Source organism: Gorilla gorilla, chromosome 6 (assembly GCF_029281585.2).
Source record: "Gorilla gorilla gorilla isolate KB3781 chromosome 6, NHGRI_mGorGor1-v2.1_pri, whole genome shotgun sequence".
Taxonomy (NCBI): domain Eukaryota; kingdom Metazoa; phylum Chordata; class Mammalia; order Primates; family Hominidae; genus Gorilla; species Gorilla gorilla.
The window spans coordinates 158,905,560-158,931,885 of NC_073230.2; the positions used below are offsets into that span (position 1 = coordinate 158,905,560).

General features: G+C 50.5%; 2 protein-coding genes and 1 long non-coding RNA gene across 13 annotated transcripts in view; 1 reads left to right on the plus strand and 2 right to left on the minus strand.

Annotated features, from left to right (window-relative positions):
- The window catches only part of ACTR3C (actin related protein 3C), an 81,237-nt gene extending 65,111 nt beyond the window's left edge, over positions 1-16,126 (minus strand). For both annotated transcript variants that reach the window (XM_055392365.2, XM_055392364.2), the window contains exon 1: positions 15,458-16,126. In XM_055392365.2, the coding sequence (XP_055248340.1) occupies positions 15,458-15,474 (17 nt within the window). In that variant the 5' untranslated portion in view covers positions 15,475-16,126. The remainder of the gene's footprint in view (positions 1-15,457) is intronic.
- On the minus strand, positions 2,860-9,688 carry LOC109027795 (uncharacterized). Of its 4 annotated transcripts, none has more exons than XR_008681315.1 (5): positions 9,578-9,688; positions 8,030-8,132; positions 5,842-5,944; positions 4,613-4,716; positions 2,860-3,583 (listed from the first exon to the last, which is right to left on the minus strand). It is a non-coding gene; the product is annotated as an uncharacterized lncRNA (long non-coding RNA). The 4 variants fall into 4 exon arrangements; XR_008681313.1 differs by having other exon boundaries at positions 2,860-3,677; XR_008681317.1 differs by lacking the exon at positions 4,613-4,716.
- Positions 4,639-12,955, plus strand: LOC101137479 (uncharacterized). Of its 7 annotated transcripts, XR_008681309.2 has the most exons (5): positions 4,639-4,773; positions 5,860-6,001; positions 8,048-8,189; positions 9,596-9,737; positions 12,613-12,955. XR_008681309.2 is itself a non-coding variant. In XM_055392358.1 (4 exons), the coding sequence occupies exons 1-4, from the start codon at positions 5,696-5,698 to the stop codon at positions 11,468-11,470; spliced, it is 519 nt and encodes a 172-aa protein (XP_055248333.1). In that variant the 5' UTR covers positions 5,221-5,695; the 3' UTR covers positions 11,471-12,606. The 7 variants fall into 7 exon arrangements, 2 of the variants coding, with proteins under 2 accessions (XP_055248333.1, XP_055248332.1); XM_055392358.1 differs by lacking the exons at positions 4,639-4,773; positions 12,613-12,955 and adding an exon at positions 11,456-12,606 and having other exon boundaries at positions 5,221-6,001; positions 8,091-8,189; positions 9,639-9,737; XM_055392357.2 differs by lacking the exon at positions 4,639-4,773 and having other exon boundaries at positions 5,250-6,001; positions 8,091-8,189; positions 9,639-9,737.
- Positions 16,127-26,326: the final 10,200 nt, after the last annotated feature.

A 26,326-nucleotide genomic window follows, 5' to 3' on the forward strand; every position in this document is an offset into this window, starting at 1 on the left:
GTTGTTGCCTCCACCTGAGATAGCTTTCTCCTCCTTCTCAAGGTTATCTCCCATTAACTCTTCAAGAATCATCCTAATCATCGAGTCTCCCAGAAAACTCTCCCTGACACCCTTGAAGCTGAATGAAGTGTCCCTCCTCTCGCTCCCATGGGCTCCTTTGCATTTTCTCAGATAACAATAAGATAAGGTGATGTGTTTGACTTGAAGGCAAGGACTGCTTTATTTATGCAGTACCATGTATTGAAGCCCTAGTACTTGTGAAACGATTAATATATAGGTTTAAAAAAACTAATCAATGTGTCTTCCTATTAGTTATTGGATATAAATTTCTTACCATGTGCCTCCAGCCCTGTGCTGCCCAATATGGTAGCCACTAGCCCCATGTGGCTGGCTACTTAAATTTAAAATAGATGAAGATTAAATAAAATTTAAAATTGAGTTCCTCAATCTCACAGGCCTCATTCCAAGCACTCAAGAGCCATATGGGGCAAGCGGCTATTGGATTGGATGGTATAGATAGAGAGCCTTTCTGTCACCAGAGAGTGCTATCCAACTGCACTATTCTAGACTCTTCATGGGACAGACCCAGCTCATTTATTTGCTCACATGCCTGTCTCTCCCCAGACTGACACTCAAAAGCATTTCTGTATCCCATGGTGTCAGCCTTGCATCAGGCCATGGTTGGTATCGAGTAAAAGTTTGTTATAGATGAATGAATAAAATCTTTATTGCACAATATCCACTATGATTTATCTTCCCTGTTCAGGAAGGTGACCTTGCCCTTCTACATGAGACTCTCACTTTCTTCGCTCCTACTCTTGTCTCTGCCAAACTCTAGCACCCTTGAAGGTCCTGCTCAGGAGCCTCTTCCCACGCACCCCTCCCACGACTTAAGCTGCCTCACTCACTCCATTCGCAATGGCAGTTTCCCATGTGAATGCCTGCAGGGCTGACCGCTGCATGCCACTCAGCTTGGTGGGTGTTCTTCGTGGCATAGAGCACATGCGTGTTAACCTGGCTCCAGGGCACAACAGCAGAGGGCTCTGTTCAGTAGGGACAAGTCCATTTAATTGCAATGTGGCATCATTGTAAAAAAATCTGAGGCTGGGCACAGTGACTCACACCTGTAATCCCAACACTTTGGGAGGCCAAGGCAGGCAGATCACCTGAGGCCAGGAGTTCAACACCAGCCTGGCCAACATAGTGAAACCCCATCTCTACTAAGAATACAAAAATTAGCCAGGCATGCTGGTGTGTGCCTGTAATCCCAGCTACTCAGGAGGCTGAGGCAGGAGAATCACTTGAACCCGAGAGGCAGAGGTTACAGTGACCTGAGATTGTATCACTGCACTCCAGCCTGGGTAACAGAGAGAGACTCTGTCCCAAATTAAAAAAAAAAAGTAAAAAAAAAAAAAAACAAATCTGAACCTAGCCGTGGCTGATATTTCAGTAGTCACAGAAGTGTGAAGGTGAGGCTTAGAAGAATGTGAGGGTCTCCAACAGGAAAAATTATGGGTATTCTGGGCCTGCTTAAGGCCAGTGGGATACCAAGGCAGCTTCTTAGGAGGATAAAACAACTCACCTCCTGAAGCCCTCATGCAGGCCAGTCAGAAGACATCCTTGGCCCCCAGGAACTTGCCCCATTCCCTGAGGAAAACCCAGTCCCTGAGCAAAACCTGAGTCCAACTCAGGGCCTCTATGCCACTGATGTCCGTGGAACACAGGACTCAGGCTTCTCCAAGGAGCTCTAGGGGCTGGGTGACAGGCAGGTGTATTTATACCATTGGCCTGGTCCTAATTTGTGCCTTTTGCCATTATACCTTGATGGACAATTTGCTTACAATTTCTGCTCTCGGGGGCGGGGGTACTAGGGCCATGGTGTAACTGTTTACGTAGGGGTATTCAGTAGGGCCTGGCCTGTGCACCCGGCCAGTGAGGACAGCAAAGAGGACAGAGCTCCACTTCACTGCTGGTTGTGTTTTCCTTGGGCTCTTCCTGTTTTGTTCTTACTGGGGGGAATGTTGGAATGGAATGTGGGCACTCAGGCTGTATTGTTTTCACCCTGTATGGCAGCCAGTGATGGGAGGTGTCCCTGCTTGCTCCCAGGGCCCTCAAAGAGTGATGGGAGGTGTCCCTGCTTGCTCCCAGGGCCCTCACAGCCTTGCCCCTTCTTCCGGTCTATTTCATCTCTGCCTTGTTGGAGCTGGTTTAAGTGGCAGTGATGTCTGTCCTTGCAGCTGCTGCTCATCACAAGCAGCTATGATTACAGGTAAGATAGTGACGATGGTGAGGATGGTGTGTCATGATAATGCTATGGAAATTCAGATGCAGGAACAGTCACCCATTTAGGGAGTTGAGACAGGTAGATGAGGTTGCTGCTTTGGAGGTGACAGCAATAGAATGGGACCTGAAAGGAGGGGTGCATTTTGAGAAGAAGCTCTTGTAAGGAAAAGGCATTTGAGGAGGAGACGCTGCAAGGTCTGCAGAATCACTTTGTCCTAATGGAGATTCCCTCCCTGGCCAGCCCTGTTCCTGTCAGTGCAATGGGCTTGCGGTGCAGGCCCTGACAACACAACTGACTCCAAGTGGCTGGGCCATGTGACCAGTGCTGGATCAACCAGAAACCCTGAATGAGATTTCACATGTAGACCCTGGGAGAGAGCATGCCTCTGTCTTCCTCTCTCGTTAGGAACTGTAAAACTTCATGAGCTTAGAGCAGGAACTACCTTTGCTATCTGCTTGAGATTAACACCCACAGAGGAAAGTAAATCTGAGAGTTAGGGAGACAGATAGAAAGAGTTTTGGGAATATCATGTCAGCACCACATCCCAGATAAGACTGAAGTCCCATAGCCTCTGGTCTTCAGTTCTAAAGAACAATAGGTTACTTTAGTAGAGGTAGTGGTTTGCTATACAATTTGTGCCTTTTTTTTTCTCTGTAGGTCGTTGTGGAATGTGTCTATCACTGAGAGCTGAAAGAAAACTGACCAAGACAAGTTCAATGGCCATGAAATGAACCATGAGCAAATGTACAGAGGTGGGAAGGCATGGGGTGGATTCCGGGCACTTGACGCTGCCCAGCTTGCTGATGTGCAAAAGGTCCTGCTGGAGACTCACAGAAGAGTGTAGCAGGGAAGAGCTCTGGTCAGAGGGCAGGAAGGGCCAGTGCAATGATTGCGAGGGCCCCAACAATCAAGACCAGGAGGTGCTGCTGTGTGGTGAGCACATTGTCAACCTGAACGGGGAGCGAGACAGAGGTGTATGGGGGTACAGGGTAGATGAGTGTCCCCTCCCTGCAGCAGGGCTCTGTTTGTCCTGCCATTGAACAACTCGGTGGGTTTTCCCCACTCTGATCAGCCCAGGACTCTGCTTGCTAGCTGGGTTGCAATAGCTCCTGGACCCTTTTCTTCTCAAACGAATTATCTCTTCCTGGGCCTTGCGTTTGCTCTAGGGCTCTTCTCATTCTTGGATGCTCTAGTTGTGCTCTGTCCCTGGAGGCTTCCCGAGACTCATGAGTATCAGCTCCTGACATGATTCTCCTTCACTGTCTTTTTTATTAGGGTTTCATGCAGACTCTCATGCACCTGCCGTCGGAAGATTTGAACATTCTTCTTGGACACCTAATACCCAGAGTCCTCCAGGTGGGTCCTAAGGATCTTAGGATTAATGATGGGGGTCCTAAGCCGGGGGGGAAGAGGGTTTGGCTCACAGTACCCGCCTCACGGGGGGTGCCTCCCCCGCCCTGCGATGGGGGTCCTAAGAGCCAGTGGGGGAACAGGGGCTGACTCTCAGTCCCTGCCTCACGGGGGCTGCCTCACCCCCCCTGCGATGGGGGTACTAACAGCCAGGGGCGGAAGAGGGGATAGCTCTCAGTCCCCGCCTCGCGGGGATTGCCTCCCCACCTGCGATGGTGGTCCAAAGAGCCAGGGGGGAACAGGGGTTGGCTCTGTGTCCCTGCCTCGCGGGGGTTGCCTCCCCCCCATGCGATGGGGGTCCCTACAGCCAGGGGGGAAGAGGGCATGGATCTCAGCCACCACAAAATGGGGGGCCTTTATGTTCAGGTTTTGCCCAAGAATCAGCTTATTTGCTTCTTGTACTAGCAGGGCAGTTGCTGCCGAGGCCCTCAAACAGGGGGGCGATCCTTTAGAAACCCTGTCTAGCTGTTTAGAGACGTAGGCTACAGGCCTCAGCCAGGGCCCCACAGTTTGGGTTAAAAGTCCAGCTGCCATCTTTGCTCTCTGACGCATACAATGCAAAAGGCTTTGTCAGATCGGGTAGCCCCAGGGCTGGGGCTGCCAGAAGTTTTTCCTTTAACTAGTGAAAGACTTGCTGTTGTTGGGCAAAACGTGAACATAAAGGTCCCCCATTTTGTGGTGGCTGAGATCCATGCCCTCTTCCCCCCTGGCTGTTGGGACTCCCATCGCAGGGGCAGGGAGGCACCACCCGCGAGGCGGGGACTGAGAGCCAGACCCTCTTCCCCCAACAAATGGGGATCCCAAGACAATGTTCCGGGTCCCCGCCCCCTTTGTGACCTCATACAAAGGCTTGGCTAATACTGCAAAGTTTAGGATCCACAGTCTACAAAACCCCACAGCTCCTAAGAATTCTCTCACCTGCCTTCTGCCCTTAAGCTCTGGTACATTGCAAATAACCTGCTTTCTTTCTGTTCCCGAGCGGCATTTGGACCCTGTCGGACTGTAAATCCCACGCAAGGTACCTGCCGTCGAAAGATTTGAACTTTCTACTTGGACAAATAATAATCACAGTCCTCCAGGTGGGTCGTAAGGATCTTAGGATTAACGAAGGGGGTCCTACGCCACGGGGGGAAGAGGGTCTGGCTCTCAGTCCACGCCTGGCGGGGGGGGGGGTGCCTCCGCCGCCCTGCGATGTCGGTCCTAAGAGCCAGGGAGGGAACAGGGGCTGCCTTTCAGTCCCTGCCTCGTGGGGGCTGACTGCCCCCCCCACCGCGATGGGGGTACAAACAGCCAGGGGCGGAAGAGGGGATAGCTCAGTCCCCACCCTCAAGGGGGTTGCCTCCCCCTTCTGCGATGGGGGTCCTAACAGCCAGGGGGCGAAGAGGGACTGGCTATCAGTCCCTGCCTCGCGGGGGGTGCCTCCGCTCCAGGCGATGGGGGTCCTAAGACCAAAGGGGGGAAGAGGGGCGCGCTCTCAGTCCCTGCATCGCGAGGGGTGCCTCCCACACTGCGAAGGGGGTGCAAAGACCGAGGTGGGGAAAGGGGAGGTTGGCAGTCCCCGCCTCGTGAGGATTGCCTCCCCCTGCGATGGTGGTCCCAAGAGCCAGGGGGGGAAGGAGGGGTTGGCTCTGGGTCCCCGCGTCACGGAGGGTGCCTCCCCTGCCTGCGATGGGGGTCCCAACAGCCAGGGGGGAAGAGGGGATGGATCTCAGCCGTCACAAAATGCGGGCCCTTTATGTTCAGGTTTTGCCCAAGAATCAGCTTATTTGCTTCTTGTACTAGCAGGGCAGTTGCTGCCAAGGCCCTCAAATACGGGGGCCATCCTTTAGCAACCCTGTCTAGTTGTTTAGAGACATAGGCTACCGGCCTCAGCCAGGGCCCCACAGTTTGGGTTAAAAGTCCAGCTGCCATCTTTTCTCTCTCTGACGCATACAATGGAAAAGGCTTTGTCAGATCGGGTAGCCCCAGGGCTGGGGCTGCCAGAAGATTTTCTTGTAACTCATGAAAAACTGGCTGTTGTTGGGATCCCCATTTCAAAAGTTCCGGGTCCCCGCCCCCTTTGTGACCTCATACAAAGGCTTGGCTAATACTGCAAAGTTTGGGATCCACAGTCTACAAAACCCCACAGCTCCTAAGAATTCTCTCACCTGCCTTCTGCCCTTAAGCTCCGGTAGATTGCAAACAACCTGCTTTCTTTCTGTTCCCGAGCTGCGTTCGGACCCGTCGGATCATAAATCCCACGTAAGGTACCTGCCGTCGGAAGATTTGAACTTTCTACTTGGACACCTAATACCCACAGTCCTCCAGGTGGGTCCTAAGGATCTTAGCATCAACGATGGGGGTACTAAGCTGGGGGGGAAGAGGGTCTGGCTCTCAGTCCCCGCCTCGTGGGGGGTGCCTCCCCCCTCTGCGATGTGGGTCCTAAGAGCCAGTGGGGGAACAGGGGCTGGCTCTCAGTCCCTGCCTTGCGGGGGGGTGCCTCCCCCACCCTGCGATGGGGGTACTAACAGCCAGGGGCGGAAGAGGGGATAGCTCTCATTCCCCACCCTCGAGGGGGGTGCCTCCCCCTCCAGCGATGGGGGTCCTAAGAGACAGGGGGGGAAGAGGGACTGGCTCTCAGTCCCTGCCTCGCGGGGGGTGCCTCCCCCCCCCTTGCGATGAGGGTACTAACAGCCAGGGGCGGAAGAGGGGATAGCTCTCAGTCCCCACCCTCGCGGGGGGTGCCTTCCCCTCCTGCGATGGGGGTCCTCAGAGCCAGGGGGGGAAGAGGGACTGGCTCTCAGTCCCTGCCTCGCGGGGGGTGCCTCCCCACCTTGCGATGAGGGTACTGACAGCCAGGGGCGGAAGAGGGGATAGCTCTCAGTCCCCACCCTCGCGGGGGGTGCCTCCCCCTCCTGCGATGGGGGTCCTAAGAGCCGGGGGGGAAGAGGGACTGGCTCTCAGTCCCTGCCTCGCGGGGGGTGCCTCCCCCCTTTTGCGATGAGGGTACTAACAGCCAGGGGCGGAAGAGGGGATAGCTCTCAGTCCCCACCCTCGCGGGGGGTGCCTTCCCCTCCTGCGATGGGGGTCCGCAGAGCCAGGGGGGGAAGAGGGACTGGCTCTCAGTCCCTGCCTCGCGGGGGGTGCCTCCGCCCCCAGCGATGCGGGTCCTAAGAGCAAAGGGGGGAAGAGGGGCTCGCTCTCAGTCTCCGCGTCGCGAGAGGTGCCTCCCCCCTGCCGTCGGAAGATTTGAACTTTCTACTTGGACACCTAACACCCACAGTCCTCCAGGTGGGTCCTAAGGATCTTAAGATCAACGATGGGGGTCCTAAGCCAGGGGGGGGAAGAGGGTCTGGCTCTCAGTCCCCGCCTCACGGGGGGTGCTTCCCCCCTCTGCGATGGGGGTCCTAAGAGCCAGTGTGGGAACCAGGGGCTGGCTCTCAGTCCCTGCCTCGCGGGGGGTGCCTCCCTCCCTTGCGATGCGGGTACTAACAGCCAGGGGCGCAAGAGGGGATACCTCTCAGTCCCCACCCTCGTGGGGGGTGCCTCCCCCTCCTGCGATGGGGGTCCTCAGAGCCGGGGGGGAAGAGGGACTGGCTCTCAGTCCCTGCCTCGCGGGGGGGTGCCTCCCCCTCCTGCGATGGGGGTCCTAAGAGCCAGGGGGGGAAGAGGGGCTCACTCTCAGTCCCTGCGTCGCGAGGGGTACCTCCCCCCTGCGATGGGGGTGCAAAGAGCCGGGGGGCAAAGGGGGAGGTTCGCAGTTCCCGCCTCGCGGGTATTGCCTCCCCCCCTGTGATGGTGGTCCCAAGAGCCAGGGGGGGAAGAGGGGTTGGCTCTGAGTCCCCGCCTCGCGGGGGGGTGCCTCCCCCCCCTGCGATGCCGGTCCCAAGAGCCAGGGGGGAAGAGGGGATGGATCTCAGCCATCACAAAATGGGGGCCCTTTATGTTCAGGTTTTGCCCAAGAATCAGCTTATTTGCTTCTTGTACTAGCAGGGCAGTTGCTGCCAAGGCCCTCAAGTAGGGGGTGCCAACCTTTAGCAACCCTGTCTAGTTGTTTAGAGACATAGGCTTCCGGCCTCAGCCAGGGCCTCACAGTTTGGGTTAAAAGTCCAGCTGCCATCTTTTCTCTCTCTGACGCATACAATGGAAAAGGCTTTGTCAGATCGGGTAGCCCCAGGGCTGGGGCTGCCAGAAGATTTTCTTGTAACTCATGAAAAACTGGCTGTTGTTGGGATCCCCATTTCAAAAGTTCCGGGTCCCCGCCCCCTTTGTGACCTCATACAAAGGCTTGGCTAATACTGCAAAGTTTGGGATCCACAGTCTACAAAACCCCACAGCTCCTAAGAATTCTCTCACCTGCCTTCTGCCCTTAAGCTCCGGTAGATTGCAAACAACCTGCTTTCTTTCTGTTCCCGAGCTGCGTTCGGACCCGTCGGATCATAAATCCCACGTAAGATACCTGCCGTCGGAAGATTTGAACTTTCTACTTGGACACCTAATACCCACAGTCCTCCAGGTGGGTCCTAAGGATCTTAGCATCAACGATGGGGGTCCTAAGCCGGGGGGGAAGAGGGTCTGGCTCTCAGTCCCCGCCTCGTGGGGGGTGCCTCCCCCCTCTGCGATGTGGGTCCTAAGAGCCAGTGGGGGAACAGGGGCTGGCTCTCAGTCCCTGCCTCGCGGGGGGGTGCCTCCCCCACCCTGCGATGGGGGTACTAACAGCCAGGGGCGGAAGAGGGGATAGCTCTCAGTCCCCACCCTCGCGGGGGGTGCCTCCCCCTCCTGCGATGGGGGTCCTAAGAGCCAGGGGGGGAAGAGGGACTGGCTCTCAGTCCCTGCCTCGCGGGGGGTGCCTCCCCCCCTTGCGATGAGGGCACTGACAGCCAGGGGCGGAAGAGGGCATAGCTCTCAGTCCCCACCCTCGCGGGGGGTGCCTCCCCCTCCTGCGATGGGGGTCCTAAGAGCCAGGGGGGGGAAGAGGGACTGGCTCTCAGTCCCTGCCTTGCGGGGGGTGCCTCCCCCCCCTTGCGATGAGGGTACTAACAGCCAGGGGCGGAAGAGGGGATAGCTCTCAGTCCCCACCCTCGTGGGGGGTGCCTTCCCCTCCTGCGATGGGGGTCCTCAGAGCCAGGGGGGGAAGAGGGACTGGCTCTCAGTCCCTGCCTCGTGGGGGGTGCCTCCCCCTCCTTCGATGGGGGTCCTAAGAGCCAGGGGGGGAAGAGGGGCTCACTCTCAGTCCCTGCGTCGCGAGGGGTACCTCCCCCCCTGCGATGGGGGTGCAAAGAGCCGTGGGGCAAAGGGGGAGGTTCGCAGTTCCCGCCTCGCGGGTATTGCCTCCCCCCCTGTGATGGTGGTCCCAAGAGCCAGGGGGCAAGAGGGGTTGGCTCTGAGTCCCCGCCTCGCGGGGGGGTGCCTCCCCCCCCTGCGATGCCGGTCCCAAGAGCCAGGGGGGAAGAGGGGATGGATCTCAGCCATCACAAAATGGGGGCCCTTTATGTTCAGGTTTTGCCCAAGAATCAGCTTATTTGCTTCTTGTACTAGCAGGGCAGTTGCTGCCAAGGCCCTCAAGTAGGGGGTGCCAACCTTTAGCAACCCTGTCTAGTTGTTTAGAGACATAGGCTTCCGGCCTCAGCCAGGGCCTCACAGTTTGGGTTAAAAGTCCAGCTGCCATCTTTTCTCTCTCTGATGCATACAATTGAAAAGGCTTTGTCAGATCGGGTAGCCCCAGGGCTGGGGCTGCCAGAAGATTTTCTTGTAACTCATGAAAAACTGGCTGTTGTTGGGATCCCCATTTCAAAAGTTCCGGGTTCCCGTCCCCTTTGTGACCTCATACAAAGGCTTGGCTAATACTGCAAAGTTTGGGATCCACAGTGTACAAAACCCCACAGCTCCTAAGAATTCTCTCACCTGCCTTCTGCCCTTAAGCTCCGGTAGATTGCAAATAACCTGCTTTCTTTCTGTTCCCGAGCTGCGTTCCGACCCGTCGGATCGTAAATCCCACGTAAGATACCTGCCGTCGGAAGATTTGAACTTTCTACTTGGACACCTAATACCCACAGTCCTCCAGGTGGGTCCTATGGATCTTAGCATCAACGATAGGGGTCCTAAGCCAAGGGGGGAAGAGGGTCTGGCTCTCAGTCCCCGCCTCGTGGGGGGTGCCTCCCCCCTCTGCGATGTGGGTCCTAAGAGCCAGTGGGGGAACAGGGGCTGGCTCTCAGTCCCTGCCTCGCGGGGGGGTGCCTCCCCCACCCTGCGATGGGGGTACTAACAGCCAGGGGCGGAAGAGGGGATAGCTCTCAGTCCCCACCCTCGCGGGGGGTGCCTCCCCCTCCTGCGATGGGGGTCCTAAGAGCCAGGGGGGGAAGAGGGACTGGCTCTCAGTCCCTGCCTCTCGGGGGGTGCCTCCCCCCCTTGCGATGAGGGCACTGACAGCCAGGGGCGGAAGAGGGCATAGCTCTCAGTCCCCACCCTCGCGGGGGGTGCCTCCCCCTCCTGCGATGGGGGTCCTCAGAGCCAGGGGGGGGAAGAGGGACTGGCTCTCAGTCCCTGCCTCGCGGGGGGTGCCTCCCCCCCCTTGCGATGAGGGTACTAACAGCCAGGGGCGGAAGAGGGGATAGCTCTCAGTCCCCACCCTCGCGGGGGGTGCCTTCCCCTCCTGCGATGGGGGTCCTGAGAGCCAGGGGGGGAAGAGGGACTGGCTCTCAGTCCCTGCCTCGCGGGGGGTGCCTCCCCCCCTTACGATGAGGGCACTGACAGCCAGGGGCGGAAGAGGGCATAGCTCTCAGTCCCCACCCTCGCGGGGGGTGCCTCCCCCTCCTGCGATGGGGGTCCTAAGAGCCAGGGAGGGAAGAGGGACTGGTTCTCAGTCCCTGCCTCACGGGGGGTGCCTCCCCCCCCTTGCGATGAGGGTACTAACAGCCAGGGGCGGAATAGGGGATAGCTCTAAGTCCCCACCCTCACGGGGGGTGCCTCCCCCTCCTGCGATGGGGGTCCTAAGAGCCAGGGGGGGAAGAGGGACTGGCTCTCAGTCCCTGCCTCGCGGGGGGTGCCTCCGCCCCCAGCGATGCGGGTCCTAAGAGCAAAGGGGGGAAGAGGGGCTCGCTCTCAGTCTCCGCATCGCGAGGTGCCTCCCCCCTGCCGTCGGAAGATTTGAACTTTCTACTTGGACACCTAACACCCACAGTCCTCCAGGTGGGTCCTAAGGATCTTAAGATCAACGATGGGGGTCCTAAGCCAGGGGGGGAAGAGGGTCTGGCTCTCAGTCCCCGCCTCGCGGGGGGTGCCTCCCCCCTCTTCGATGGGGGTCCTAAGAGCCAGTGTGGGAACCAGGGGCTGGCTCTCAGTCCCTGCCTCGCGGGGGGTGCCTCCCCCCCTTGCGATGCGGGTACTAACAGCCAGGGGCGGAAGAGGGGATAGCTCTCAGTCCCCACCCTCGTGGGGGGTGCCTCCCCCTCCTGCGATGGGGGTCCTCAGAGCCAGGGGGGGAAGAGGGACTGGCTCTCAGTCCCTGCCTCGCGGGGGGTGCCTCCCCCCCTTGCGATGAGGGTACTAACAGCCAGGGGGGGAAGAGGGGCTGGCTCTCAGCCACCACAAAATGGGAGGCCTTTATGTTCTGGTTTTGCCCAAGAGGTAGCTTTTTTGCTTCTTGTACTAGCTGGGCAGTTGTTGCCAAGGCCCTCAAACAGGGTGTCCATCCTTTAGAAACAGTAATATTATGAGTAACAGCAGCAGCATGTATTCACTGGGCACTTCTCAGTACCTGGCGTCATGGCTCTCACTTTGTAGGCGCCACTGGGATGAAGAGAGGGCAACATTGCAACTCTCCCCGCTCCTGCAATATCCATGGCTATTCTGTATGTGGGTACACCAAGCACTGGTCCTATTGGTGATGAGAGTAATGGGATCAAGTAGACAGTTGAAAGATTTAGACTTTTTCTCATTTATCAGGAAAATCATGTGAAACTTAAAAAATTTTAAATTACAGTTGAAACAGAAGAAAAGTAATAGAGTATATAAACATATTTGTAGAGGGAAGCTAGTTAAGAAATCGTAAAGTTGATAGATCCCAAGGACACATTAACAGAATGTTGACATTATACGAATGAAAAACCAAGGTGGAGGAAAAAAGATGGGTTGGTTGGCGAAGACATAGCAGATGATGAAATTGGCCCTTGCAAGGCTGGTGGACATCATGGGTGGTGATTTGCCAATCTATCCTAGTTTTAACCAATTTGCTGCTTTAAAATCCTGTTGTCATCATATTTGTATTGCTAAGAAGCCACGTGTCACTGAAAATGAAGGATACAGAAACACACTGTATAACCTTAAAAAAACTACTGCTCTAATGGTACAGAAGGCCTCCAAAGCCCTTTAAAAAACTAAAAAGAAATGTTCAAGCAGGCGGATGACAAAGTTCAGTGTTTTAAAATTAGCCACAGTTAATCCAAATGAAAGTTAATAAATTCCACTAAAAGTCACTTCCAGCAACAATTCCTTTAAGAGGCAACTTATTTTTAAACCTACACAATGAATTTTAAATCAGAAGGGCTATTGATTCCTCAGAGGAGTTGCCCAAGTAATTGACTTTATATTTAAATAAATCTAAGATTTACAAGGAAGTGGATAGAGAAGACCCTCTGGTTTTATTTCTATTTTGAAGTCAGACTTTGCATGTTAGTACTGACCCACCCAAAACAGGCTTTCCTGTGGAGCCACACAGTTGGGAAGTCCCTTTGTTGCCTGTGTAGTTTGTGCATTTAGACCATGCATTATTAATTCTAGCCATTCTATCTCCGCATTTTATTTCTCTGTGTTAGCCTTGTTAGACTACCATAAATTTTAGTTGGGGTGTGGCTGGGTAATTGCCCATTCTCAGTCATACTCAGGCAGGTAGGTGTACACACATACACAGAAGCCAAGAACTAATATTTCTCAATTTCCAGACAGAAAGACAACAGGTACAAAGCCCTAAGGATTATAAAGGTATGCTGCTTACCATCATCTTAGTGACCATGGCAGCGAAGCTGTTTCTGTACCTTGGAACAGTCTTCCCTGACAAGCCAGAGAACAGCGATAAAGCCACCAGCCTTGGGATCAGGACTGAAAAGGCAAGAGTGATGGAGATTTCTCCTGCGCTAAGCCAAGAGAAGGTTTCAGCACCTCAGACAGCTCCCACCGAAGTAGCCGCGCTCCCAGCTGCTTGCAGATGTTGAAAAGGAAAGCCTCGGTTTGTCTTGAGGTTGTCAGCAGTTGCAAGACACATAATAAAATGCAATGTGTTCCTAATTCATTGCATATCCTCAGCTTTAAATTTGGGTAGCAAAATGATTACTCTAGATTCTTCAGTGTTGGCAAGTATCTGTACCTAAAGAGCAGTTTTTCTACCTGATGTCTTTTTTTGTTTTTGTTTTTCAATACACCTTAAGCAAATTGAAGCTTTTGTTCCTGGAGGAAAAATGGTTTGATATGTTCATCTATCTTTTAGTAAATTTGGGGGCATAACTTTTCCAATTCTGAGGAACTTTTCTAAGAAGAGTGCATAAAAGTTTGTTGTTGTTTTTAAAAGATACAACATTCAGCCTGTGTCATGAGTTTAATTATACAATTTAAAGGACATATGTGCAATGCATTTTGCAGATGTGTGCCGGATATATATGTACAGATAATGGGCAAGTATATATGTGTGCATATATATATCAGGAGTATACTATATAAACACACAATACACGCCCGCCCACACACATTGTGTATTTTCCAGAAAAAAAAAAAAAAGCATGTCAGGACTTACATCTAAGTTAGAGATGCTGTTTAGAACCCCATTAAAAAATGTACGTGTTATATCCCTGATTTCTCAGGACACCTGTGTTTATCTGAGAGTGTCACAATAAAAAGAAGGACATGTATACTCCAAGTTAAGATTTTTTTAAAAAAAAGATGGAGACCATCTGAAATAAAATTCAGAGCTCTTGACTTTCCTTTCTCCTAGCGACACCTAGAGCCCGTTGAGAAAAAAACTGCACATTGTTCTCACTCCAAACATCCACAATTCAACAATTTTAAGTCAGATTTAAGGTAAAAAGTACATTTTTCCTGTTTGCATTGCAGCTTAACTGTCTTCCCCAAGATTCTCGGTAGTTTAATCCTCCAGAACTCTTCACCCTCCCCCAATTAAACCATTTGCCAAAGACTTGAACCAGATGACTGAAGGATCTGTTTATTTCCCTCAGGGCTTGGCCCACCAAAGTGAGGGACATGCCTTTGAATGACTCTCTATTGAACCAGGGGAGTCTGGAAATGATGCAGGAGAAAATCACAAAACCTTATGCAAGATCTGACGCAGGGTTGTAGGGGGTGTGTACCTGTGTGTGTGCAAACCACATCTCCCACAAAGTTTTGTGATCTCCATTAAAGTTTCCACATCCTTCATTCATAAAACAAAAACTACCAATAACAACAGCAAAACCTCACTGATTTCATAGTATCTGGCAATTAGGAATTGTCCCTGGGAAATCACTCAATGTCTCACCCCCCCTCGATCCAAACGCAACTCTTGTACTAAAGAAATACGAAACAGAGAAACAGCGTGGCTGGAGGCTGCAGAGAGGTAATGACCAAAACCACCTACTCAGTGCCGGGCAATGTACTGCCCTGGGTATGTCAGGGTAGACTAAGTGAGAGGCCAGTGGGACCCCTGCGGTTCCCAGGTTGAGCAGTTGTGAAACTCCTCAAAGGCATACATAGTAATTTCTACAAACCAACACAGCCTAGCTGTTATAAGAGCTGTACCAGCCAAGCCAGACCTGTTTCTCTGAGAGCCTGTCGGGGATTTTTCTCTTTTCCCTGGGAAAAGAAGGCCTCAAAGAAAAAGCACCGTTTCCTCCCTAAGTCCTAGCAGCCCTCTGCATCCTTGAAAGGGATCCACAGGAGGTGGTTAAACGCATCCATCTAAGGTCCGGCTCCTGTCCTGCATGAGTCATTGGTTACTAGGGCGATGTGCAAATCCAACCTTTGAAACCCAGGCTTCCAGCTCCCATGAAGAGTAGGAAATGTGCTCTCGGAGAAGTTTTCACTGAACACAGTCTAAGGCAGAGGTGCTAGTCCAGGGCTGGGAGGGGAGACAGACACGGCCTGAGGTCTCTCAGCAAAAGAGCTGGGCCCTGGGACAGAGGGTTGGGGCTCAGATGCCAGTATTTTGGTATTTTTTTTTTTCCGGAAAGGATAATCACCACCACCACCGCTGGGGGGAAAAAGTGTCTAGAAGTAAGAAGAGGAACGAAGGAGAGGCATCTGAGTCAAGGGACAGAGTGAGTAGGAGAGGAGGGGCACGATGGAGAGATTCCAGACACAGGTGGGAGGGAGAGAAGGTGCCTGAGGCTGTGTTCCCGGAGCACGAAATAAATAAAAAATAAACCAACTCGTAAGCACAGGCCGATCGAATTCTCTCCTTAGGAACCATAGCAGCATGCTGTTAAAAACAGACATCCGCGCATCCAGGGAACGTAAGGCGAATTCCAGATCCCAGCAGGCGCAGTACCCAAACCCCGCTCTCTCCAGCCACCAACTCCCGGCCGCCGCGGCTGCAGACACAGACCCGCTCCCTCCGGGACGGCGGTGACCGCGATCTGGCGCCACGGAGCCTGTCTGGGGGCGCCCGGAGAGTCGTGGGCGGGGGGAGGGCGCCTGATTCCCCCCCCCCACACACACACAGATGCCCCCGGGCCGACGCGTCTCGCTGCGCGCTCAGCCCGGAGCCCCCGCCGCCGCTCCCCGCCCCCGAGAAGCTCTTACGTCCTCCTCGTCACCATCGCTCCGCGCCTGGTACTGGAACCGGGGCCGGCCACCCGCGCCGCCGCCGCCGCGCTCCCGGGGCGCCGCCGCCTGCGCCCGCGGGCCGAGGGGCTTGGCTCCTGCGCCGCCGTCCTCCTCGGGCCCCTGGCCGCCCAGGAGGTGACTCGCCTCCGGGGGCGCGGGGAAGGACCTCGAGGTGTTGATCTTGCCGGTGAACCTCTGGTACAGCGAAGCCATCGGGCACCGCGCTCCTGCTGGCTGTCTTTGGGGCTTTTTAATATTTTGCTTTCTCTCCGGTTCCCACTCCCCACCCCGCTCCAGATTTAAAAAAAAAAAAAAAAAAGGCGGTGGGGAGGCAGCAGCAGCAGCAAGGCAAGCCCAGCGCCAGCGGCCGCTCCTCCCGCGCGCCACTCGCGAGTCTCCGCTGGCGACTCTGCCTGGCTCAGCCTCCTCCACCTCCTCCCCGGCGGCTCGCGAAGCCGGGGGTCTGGCTGTGCTTTCTCTCTTTCCTGTTTTTATAATTTTTTCCCCCAACTCCTTGCCACAGCCACGTACGGCCTAATCAAAGAGATTGAAGGAAGAAAAAAAACCAAAAACATAAAGCGAGGGAAATGCCTAGGCCCCAGAATTTGGCACCACCTAGAAACCGGCACACATTCCGAGCGCTCTCCTCGCTCCCCGCCCCCAGGCCCCTCGCGCAGCTCCTCCTCCACCCCGGCCCCTCCGCCCCCTTCCCCACCGGCCTCCTCCCCGCGCCCGGGACTGGCGCCTGGGTGGCAGGGGTTGGCAGCCCGGAGAGGGCACGGGGTCGCACAAAAAGGGTGCGAGGGTGCGTGAAGAGGGTGGAGGGGCGGGGACCACGCGGGTCGTGGGTGCGGGGGCGGTGGGGGAGTCCCGGGAGCTCAGGGTGCTGCGGCCTCGCCGAAAGTAGTGCTGCGAGTGCCCCGCAGCACGCGAGCGGACGGTGCAAGGGGACGCGGAGGTCGAGGCAGGCAGGCCGGCCAGGTGGCGACTGAAGGTGCAGCCGGCCCGGGGGCGCCCCAGCCACGCACGCGCTGCGGCGCCGGGCTCCCCGCGCCCCCAGCTCCTCTTGCCTAACTTGAAGCAACAACAGAGAGACCCCGAGGACCTGGGGTGCGAATGGGGCGTGGGAGAGCCACCAGGAGGGCGCGGGGTGGTCGGACGACGCTGGTGAGAAGGCCGCCCGCCCTCCACAGCCCAGCTCCCTCCGAAACCGCCCCTTCCCTTCGCCTCTCTCTGGAGGAGGGCAGGAAAGGTCACGGGGAGGCAGAGGACGCCCAGAGGCCCAGGCGCCCCTCGCGGGCGCTGCGCCCCGCAGAGAGCCCGGCTGTGACCGCGACTCCATTCTCATTATCATGAACGCAGGCGGAGGCTCAGCTCTCCGGCTGCCCGCAACTTTTCCAAAGCCTGCGCCTCACTGTGCCCGCCGAGATCGAGGGAGGGCGACATGGCTCCACTCGCCGCGCGCTCTCGGGCTTGCCTCCTGCCCAGCCGCAGGAAGGCGCGCTCCAGCGCCCCTGTGTGGACACCCGCACCAGCGGGCTCCGCTCCAGGCCCGGCCTGGCTTCTCTTCCCCTCCCGGCCCTCCCGCGTCCTCCCCGGCTCCCTCCTGCACTCCTCTCCGTCCTTCTGTAGTTGCTGGGCACGCGTCTCTCTCGTCTTGTCCCCACGTCCTCCTTGCGCGCCCCTTCCAGCCCTTCCTGGCCGGGAAGGACCTATCACATCCAGAGAGCGAACGTGGTCCGGGAAACCCCAACTCCAGAGGGGGGACCTGTGAGACCCTCCCCTGCCCATTCCGCCGCCTCCTTCCACATGGGGGTAGGGCGTTGGCTTCATCTCCCAGGACTGCTAAGGCTCCCTGCTCCTTCCGGGTTTCCATGCCTGTTTCCACTTAGGGTTTCAAAATAACAGGCTCGGCTGCCACGCACAAGGCTGACTGCAGGCTCGCCCCCAGCCCTGGCATTGCCCCAAGCCCAGAGAGAGGCCTGCCTGGGCCTGAAACTGCATGCTCCCTCTGTTTCCCTAACTGCGGGGGAGAATACTGGATGCCGGTGAACAAGTCTCCTGGGAAGAGACCTCCTTCAGTCCCTTCCACCTGCCTCCCTTCCCCAAGCTTTCAATCCAGTGTGTAGTTTTTGGTTTAACCAAAATATGTACCACGCTCATCTTCTGTTTACTCCACAGTAGTTACCCTTTACTATGAAGAAACATGAGTTTAAAAACACTTTAAAAAAATAGCAAATACAAAACCAAGTAAAACCAGGATTGCAACAGCTAAGCAAAACTTGCTGCATGGGAGAGGCCAGGCAGGTGGGTCTGGGGTGGGGAGAGCTTCAGCTGCTCCATTTGACTTTGAAGACAGAGGCAACAGAGCCATAAAACTAAACTTTAAAAGTCACCACAATTAGATAGATAGAAAACCTTGCTCTCAACCCCCTCCTCTGCCCCAGCTGTGCTTTTGATGGGAGGAAGCTGCCTCTCCTAACATGGACATGAAAGAAAGCTCATGCTATTCACCGCAGCATTGCGATCCTGACATTTCACTAAATATAGATGCAGTTAGGGTCCCACTTATGTAATATACATATGCTATCTATGAAATATGCATGCATATTTTTACACAAACTAAATGTCATACTAATATAGTTTATACAAAATACAATACTTATGCAGAATAGTTTATGTATCATACATGATACTTCATAGATGTGTGCATATTAATCATAGATAGAATACTATTGGGATAAAGCATATGTGCCACTTTTAAAAATTATATTCTCAAGGCATTGTAGGTAACTATAATCTAACCAAAGTTTAAAATCTCAATTAAATTATCTAAGAAAATATGATAAGCGATTTCTGCTTAAAATTATAAAATGAAATCACCATAAAACTCATAAGCAACAGGGGAAAGAGTTGAAGTAAAAATTTGTGCTGGGAAGCAAATCTCACAATTAAGCAGAAGAAACGGAGGGCAGGAAAGAGCGAGCGTCTGAAAGATGCAGGTGTGAAAGGAGCCGGAATGCTGGGGAGGACTGGAAACAGCATGGATGAACACGAGGATGTTCCTCAAGGATGATCCAGATGGAGCGCCCTTTACCCAAATTGAAAAGCGCTTGGCTATACTCTTGCACCTTGCACACTGAACGCGGTGCTTCTAGGGACATTTTAAAGAATGTTCTGGCCGGGCGCGGTGGCTCATGCCTGTAATCCCAGCACTCTGGGAGGCAGAAGCGGGTGGATCACGAGGTGAGGAGATTGAGATCATCCTGGCCAACATGGTGAAACCCCATCTCCACTAAAAATACACAAAAATTAGCCGGGTGTGATGGCGGCGCCTGTAGTCCCAGCTACTCAGGAGGCTGAGACAGGAGAATTGCTTGAACCCGGGAGGCGGAGGTTGCAGTGAGCCGAGATCGCGCCACTGCATTCTAGCCTGGCGACAGAGCACGACTCCATCTCTAAATAAATAAATAAATAAATAAATAAATAAATAAATAAATAAATACATGTTCTATACCTCGTGTGTATGTGCATGCATGTTTATGCACCCACACATCCAAATTTGTGTTAAGCACGGATACACACATTGCAGTCGAGGGTGTGAGGACACTGTGGTCCCACATATAAAAGAATAAAGTGGTTAGTATGTTAGAATAAGTGAAGTGATACAATTTTAAAGACTGGCAAGCTATGGCATGTTATGTTTATGATGTATAATTAATTCAATTCTTGTCTCTAATCACCTTTCACCTCCCCTTATCCACACACACACACACAAACAAGGAAAAAGATACCCCGAAGAGGAGCAAAAGTACCCAATGGGCATTTCAAAATAGGTGTAGTGGTTCAGAAGGAAACATGTCAATATTTCCCTCTACTCAATTTCTCCTTGAACGTCTGAAATACACTGTGGTGATGAAGCAGATTTTTATTCCTACTTATTGGGTAAGTGTGAGAAAATATTTTTGAAAATATTTTGCAAATTATTTAATGTCGAGTTTAATTCTTCCATGCTGCTCCAAACCAAATGCCCCCAACCCATTTTTCTATCTAGTTTCATATGATTAGTGCTTCCCTATTTATTACAAAGGTGTGGGTGTGTGTTTATTTTCCCTAGAACAAATTTACAAAACAAATATGTCATTGGGATTAGGCAGATGCTGCAAAATATGTTGGATAGTCATTTTTAAAATGACAATGAAGGCAAATTTTTGGTCTACCTGCAAGCTAAGCATTGTAGGAATAACAAAAGTACATCCATTGAGTTTAGCAGCCTAAGCATGATTTTTATTAGCTAAGAGGTTTTCTTATTTCTGAGAGAATTATATCCTGTAGTTTACTTCCCTTTTCTCTGGGTGCTGAGGGAGAAGGACAGAACCATATTTAAGACTGTTTTTTCTTTTCCAAATACTAATATTTGAAGAAATGAAATGGCTAAGTTAGCATACTCTGAAGGAAGGTCTTCCCTAAAACAGTGGGCATCACTGTCTTTTACATATTATCAGCTTGAACTCATAAACGGGGAGAAATTTTTAAAAATCTGGGTAGCTTGAGAAAACACAATGCTAAATGCATAAATAGAAGGCATATTCTCCACTCTGAAAATCTGTTTCTCACTATCTCTCAAAGCATGTTTGGTTTCTTGTTTCCGTTTTTGTTTTTTGCAAGATAACTCTCCACTAGGGGCTGGGTAGTAAGACCTTTTACACACCTTCAAACAGGAAATATCCAGCACACACACACACATACACACACACACAATAATTGCTATTTCAGGCTTTTGAAAAACAGAGTTAAAGTATGAATTGGGTTAATGTGGGCTTTTCAACTTAATACTTAAAAATTATGTTTTATGTAAAATCATTTGTTGTAACCCAATAAATACCTTTCTCTAACATCAGTAAAGTTAAGCTTCAATCTCCCAATAGCACATGTCTCTGCATTTTAGCCCTGCCATTGTGTCACTGCTCGGATCTTACACAGTTCAAAACATACATACAACTAACTACACTAGTGTCATGTACACAAACACAGTGGTTGATTAACACAAGTGTTAAGGTTTATCGCCAGGTGAGCTGCACAAGCTTTTGATCCTGCGCAAATGGCTGGTGCCAACCTCATCCCATGTTTTCTCTGTGGCCCCCCGGAGGGCTGCTCACAACCTTACCACCTTCCTCTAGGATTCTCCCCTAGTTCTTCATCTTGCCTTTCTACATTTAACCATAATCGACTCTTCTCCTCCCACTTTCTAACTACCTTTCTTCACTTCTGTTGTCTTGCCTTCATGCACGTCCCTTCTCTGGATCAATATCTGTAGGCTATACGTAGAATATATATTATTTTCTCTAAAACTTCCTTGCTGCCCACTGAATATTTATCAAATCTTGCCTTGTGCTACCAACATTGCCTCAGAAATTATCCAAATAATCACCTCTCACCCTGGAGGAGGCACGAACTCCTGTCATTTCCTGGTGACACAATGATCGTTTCCACAGTGCTTCCCAAGGCTCTTAGGTTTTTGGAGCATGGGGTATAGAAGACTGTCTTCTCTTTCTGTTTGTCCCTGGTGATCATTTGACCATAACCATGTTGTTCTCCAAAACGTCTTAGTTCATAGATCAAACTGTATTAGATTAAACGAGATATGATTTCTGCTCCAAAGTGCCCCTAGAGCGCCTTGCCCTTTTCAAACCACACACTTCTTAGGGTCAGGTGAATTAAGTTAAATATGATTCCCTTGAATGTTAAAGTGATAGGAATGAGTCTCTGCACTTCAGTGCTTTAATTTTGTAACCAGGAGAGGTGATGGCTGCATTCAGAAAGAAGAGAAAGCTTGTGTCTGTTCTCTCTGCTGACCACTGGCATGCCTTGTGAAGGACCAAGTCCTGCTTGCGGTATGGTCAGCCTTAGAACTGACTGTGAGCCACAGGGAACAAGGGCTTACACTGTCTTCTGGGGACATTGGCATCAGCCCAGAGGCATTCTCAGGCTTTGACTTCAAAGCAACAGCGAAACCAAAATGGATAAAGATAGGGTCAGTCAAATGCAACGTCTTTTCCTGACAGCAAAACAAACAGAGCCAGTGTCAACTCATCAAATCCTGCCACGTAAATTGGTACTCTCCTGCAGGCTAACAGAAACAGTTACAGAAAGTGGAAAAGTTGACTTCACTAAAAATTACTGCAGTTACAAATAAAGGAAGGGGGTATAGTGTATTTCTAAAATGTGCATCTGGACTAAGATTTAGGGAGGGTTGAGTGTGAGCACAACTTAATTCACCCCCGAAAGAGAAGGCTTGTCGGCCAGAAATAACAAAATAAGAAAAGCCCAGCAAGTTGGCCCCCAGGTCCAAGTACTGCAGATTCCAGTGTATCTTTCCATCTCTTCTTCCAACAACACAATGACTGTGAAACATAAGGAGGGAAGAGGAAAGAGTCTTCCTTTATGTGACAAACCCCCTTTTCAGATGTTCAGTGGGACAGTCTGAGTAGCAGCGTCTTCTTTCAAGAGCATAATATAGCGGAGCATGTGATTGCATTTCCAACCTATAAATATCCAGCTCCTGAACACTCATCTTTGAGTTCTAAATGGAATAAGCCATTATTTCCATATTCAAAACTGTAACAGACTGGAATGTTGTTCAGCAAATACTACTCTCCACCCCATGCCCCCTGCAGGGAAGCACCTTAACCTGTCCCCTGACACCTACTGCCACCCTGACTTTGAGACTGGTCATGTGACTTACTTGGACTAATGGGATGTGCATGGACATGATGCAGGCAGAGGCTTTGCAGCTGCTTGCATACCCTGGCTGGCTTCTGCACTCTGATGATCCACCATACAAAAACATGTCCCTATTAACAGCCGATGCTTTAGCCTGGCCCCAGAACAAACACACTTGGAGAAGACCTCAATACCACCCACAGCCTGGGGCTAAGCCAGATAATTGGGGAGCACAAAGCAGAGTCTCTTAGCCGAGCCCAGTGTAGACCAGCTGAATCACAGTTAACCAGCAGAAATGTGGGTCTTGGAATAAATACTTGTTGGGTAAGTCACTGAGGATAATTGGTTAAACAGCATGCTTGTGTCATTAAAGCCAAATCAATGCATGAAAAAATGGCATGGTCAAGTCCATGCTTCTTGTAGGCATTTCACTTATTCAGTTAACACCTGAGCACTGACTATGTGCCATTAATTGTGCTACGTTCTAAGGATGAAATGATGAACTACAGTGAACTTGCTTTCATGCAGATGATCATCAGTACTCCTCAAAGTGAAGCAAGACTGATACTACAAATTATCCGACTGATAATGCTTTACTTTTGTGAATAGATGCCGTTTTCTCAATTTCTTGCTCCTTTTGGTACATTTGGAGCACTGCTAGTCTTACTACAAAAGGACTGTTAGAAACCACTAGCTTGCAAATGTGTTCACAATAAAGCTGTGATTTATTTATTATAGCAGCACCAAGTAGCATTTTTAATCTACTCATACAGTGGCTTTCAAAGAGTTGTTTCTGGACCAACAGCGAAAGCATCATTCAGGGACTTGTTGGAAATGCAGATTCGTGGGCCCTGTCTCAGACCAACTGAAACTCAGGGCTGGGGCCGGGCAAGCTGCATTTAACAAGCTCTCCAGATGATTCTGATGCATGCACAAGTCTGAGAACCACTGCACTAGAGCAATGTACTAGAGCAATTTTCTTCACGGCACCAAGGTGACCTGGAAGATTTCTCAAATGTTTGCTCAGGTCTCTGGTAACAGCTTATACATTTAAAGGATTGAATAAGGATTCTCCTAAGGGTAAGGATTTTTCAAGAATTAAAAAAAAGAAACCATATAAATGAGGGAGGGAGTGTTTTTTTTTTTTTTTATCTTTGCTAAGACTTTATTCAGAATCAAAAAAGAATGCAGTCCATTTAGTCTTTGCAGGACATTTTCAGATGCTGTTTCGCCCTTGAACTGATGTTTAAGTTTCATGTCAGGAAGAAGGTAGAAATCAAAAGGGAATTGTCAAAGCAAAGGCAAAGATATGGTCAAACTATCATACCACAACTGTTGTGGCTTATCTGAGATACTCTGATTTTGTACCTTAGCAGAGAGCCTTTCCCATCTTGCCAGAACATATGCAATTTGGCAGAAGAACTCTGCAGAACTGCAAAGAAAAAAAAGCCTTACTTTCAAACACTGATTTCATAAAAAAATCTTCCGTGCCTCTAGTTTGGACTCATTGCTTTTTTAATGCAATAAAAAAATCCTGTCCTTAATTAAAAATCAATAAAGTTAATAAACATTTAAAGTTGAAACCTGACTTTGATGAACTTAATTCTCCTCAATCCACTCCTTTCAAGCATGTTAAAGGGTTCATTATAAAATCCATTTTATTTTATTTTTCACCGTCACTTAAGATTCCCTCTAAATTTCCATGTACAAATGGAAATATCTACAAATTTAAAAAACGGGTTGATGCTACTTTAGGTAGATCGGTAGCTTTTCTTGAATTTTAACATATTCTCTAAACCACAGGTGCATCTTTAATATTTATAGGCAAATATCAATATACACACAATAGATCTTAAATATGGAGAATGAAACCTAACCTGGAAAAAGAAATACCCCACACAGGAGGTATCAGTGCAAAACCCTGATTCATGCATATATATGGGTTCTCATTAATGAAAACAAATTGCATTAGGAGCAATAAAACTGAAATGAAACCATGTATCTGCTTCTTGTGGGTAATTTAATTCACTGTGGACTGTAACTTTATCAGCACCACTATGCCCATTTCCGAACAATTCCCTTCTCATAAAGGGGAAAAATAGGTTTGTCTATACTACTAATTGTATTTCAAATCATAGTAATTTGGTAATCAAAAAAGTAATTCTCTCAACAATTACTTATATTTTGCTTGAGAGGTACACTGAAATTGCCCATTGGCTAAATAAATCCACGAGTCACATGAGCCTGCAATTTGATCAGCCTTTTCCCTCACTCACAGCAGCAACAACAGTGACTCTCAGCTGCAGCGGGATGAGGTGGGTCCTGTTTGTTCCCCGAATTTGTGCTCTGAGTCCCTGATGGGGTTCCATTAACTCAGTCCTCTGCAGCGCACCCATAATCATCACCATTGTGCTTCTGTATAACCCAGCAATACCCAAATTACATCATTGATGCAGACCCATTTCAGTCTTTGTGGGAAAAGTTGGATAAATTAATGCTTTCAAAGGACTTTGAAGGCTTTCTTAGCCATCTTGGGGTAAAAGAAGAAGCAGTGTAAGGCGATATTTACATCTGCCTTTCAGGATTCCTTTTTAAATTTCTCTCTCTCAGGGCTCTGATATCATCCACAACTTCAAGTCCAACTCAAAATGAGATGTAAATGGTTGATTGTGGTCTCAATGAATGCTGAGTTTCCCAATTGAGATATTCAAATCCCTAGGATAACTATCTTCCTTGAGTAGGCAATTTTATCAAATAACATAAAATTATCCAATCCAAATATACCAGGAGATGGAATACCGAACTCATGAGTATTCCAAGATAAAACACAAGATTTCCAATAAGATACCTGGTTATAATACTGATCCTCGGGTGGTATACTTATCTGAGCATTTAATGAAAATCTTGGAATAGGTCCTTTTTTTTTTTTTTTTTTTTTGAGATGGAGTTTCATTCTTTTTACCCAGGCTGGAGTGCAATGGCATGATCTCAGCTCACTGCAAACTCCACCTGCCGGGTTCAAGTGATTCTCCTGCCTCAGACCCCCAAGTAGCTAGAATTACAGGCATGCACCACCAGAGCTGGCTAATTTTGTATTTTTAGCTGGGGTAGAGACGGGGGTTTCACGATGTTGGTCAGGTTGGTCTCGAACCCCTGACCTCAGATGATTCGCCCACCTTGGCCTCCCAAAGTGCTGGGATTACAGACATGAGACACCGTGCCCAGCCAGTACTCACTTTTTATCTACTGATTATATCTACATTTTATTAAGTCCACCAATCAAAAAACTTCAAGCCTAGAACTTCATAGGTTGCTCCTGATTTCCTGGGAAGGCAGCCTGCTTGGATTTGTCCATATGACTAAAAACAGTCTCCATGATGTTTTTAAATGATGGCATTGCCAATGCATAGAGCATCTCAATGGGTAAACTACACCCAACTCTTGGTTTCTACCCTGATTAAAGTGGAATGTTGGCAATTTCTTGAATCAATTTTCACAGCTATAGGAAGAGAATAAAAGCAAGTGATCCACAGACTCTTCTATCTCCCATTGAAGTCGTTGGTCTTTGAGGAAAAATAATCACTAAATGTAATGCAATTCTAGTTTGCCTTAAAATCTTCATTGAGAAGGGGGCTGGAGAGCTCCACAAGTTGACTAGCCCATACCTTGTCCCAGATTCGGTGACTTTTAGCTCAGGGATAATGTTACCTTATCATTTCCCTTCATCGTATTGGTCATATCTAACTTCTCTTGGCATGACGGAAGAGTTCTACAGTGCTATCTTCTATTGCTCCTCCACTTAGAAATAATCCTATGTTTGTACTACACCGAACACTGAGAAAAGCTTGACATTTTTCATCCAATTAGTGCTTTGGATAAGACCAGAAGGTTTTTGTTGTTGTTTTCCAAGAGGAAACTATATAAATTTTCCTGTGAGCATGGTTCACGTATTCTTCCATCTTATTGGAACACCTGCTTGTATGGCCAACCTTTCATTGGTTGCCCCCGTGCTGCACCCATATCCCTTCTCACTTATTTACCTGCCAATATAGAATATCCACAAGTTAAGGGTGTCCGCTTGATGAAGCAGAAATAAAAAGTTTTCTGGGAGGCTGTGGCAAA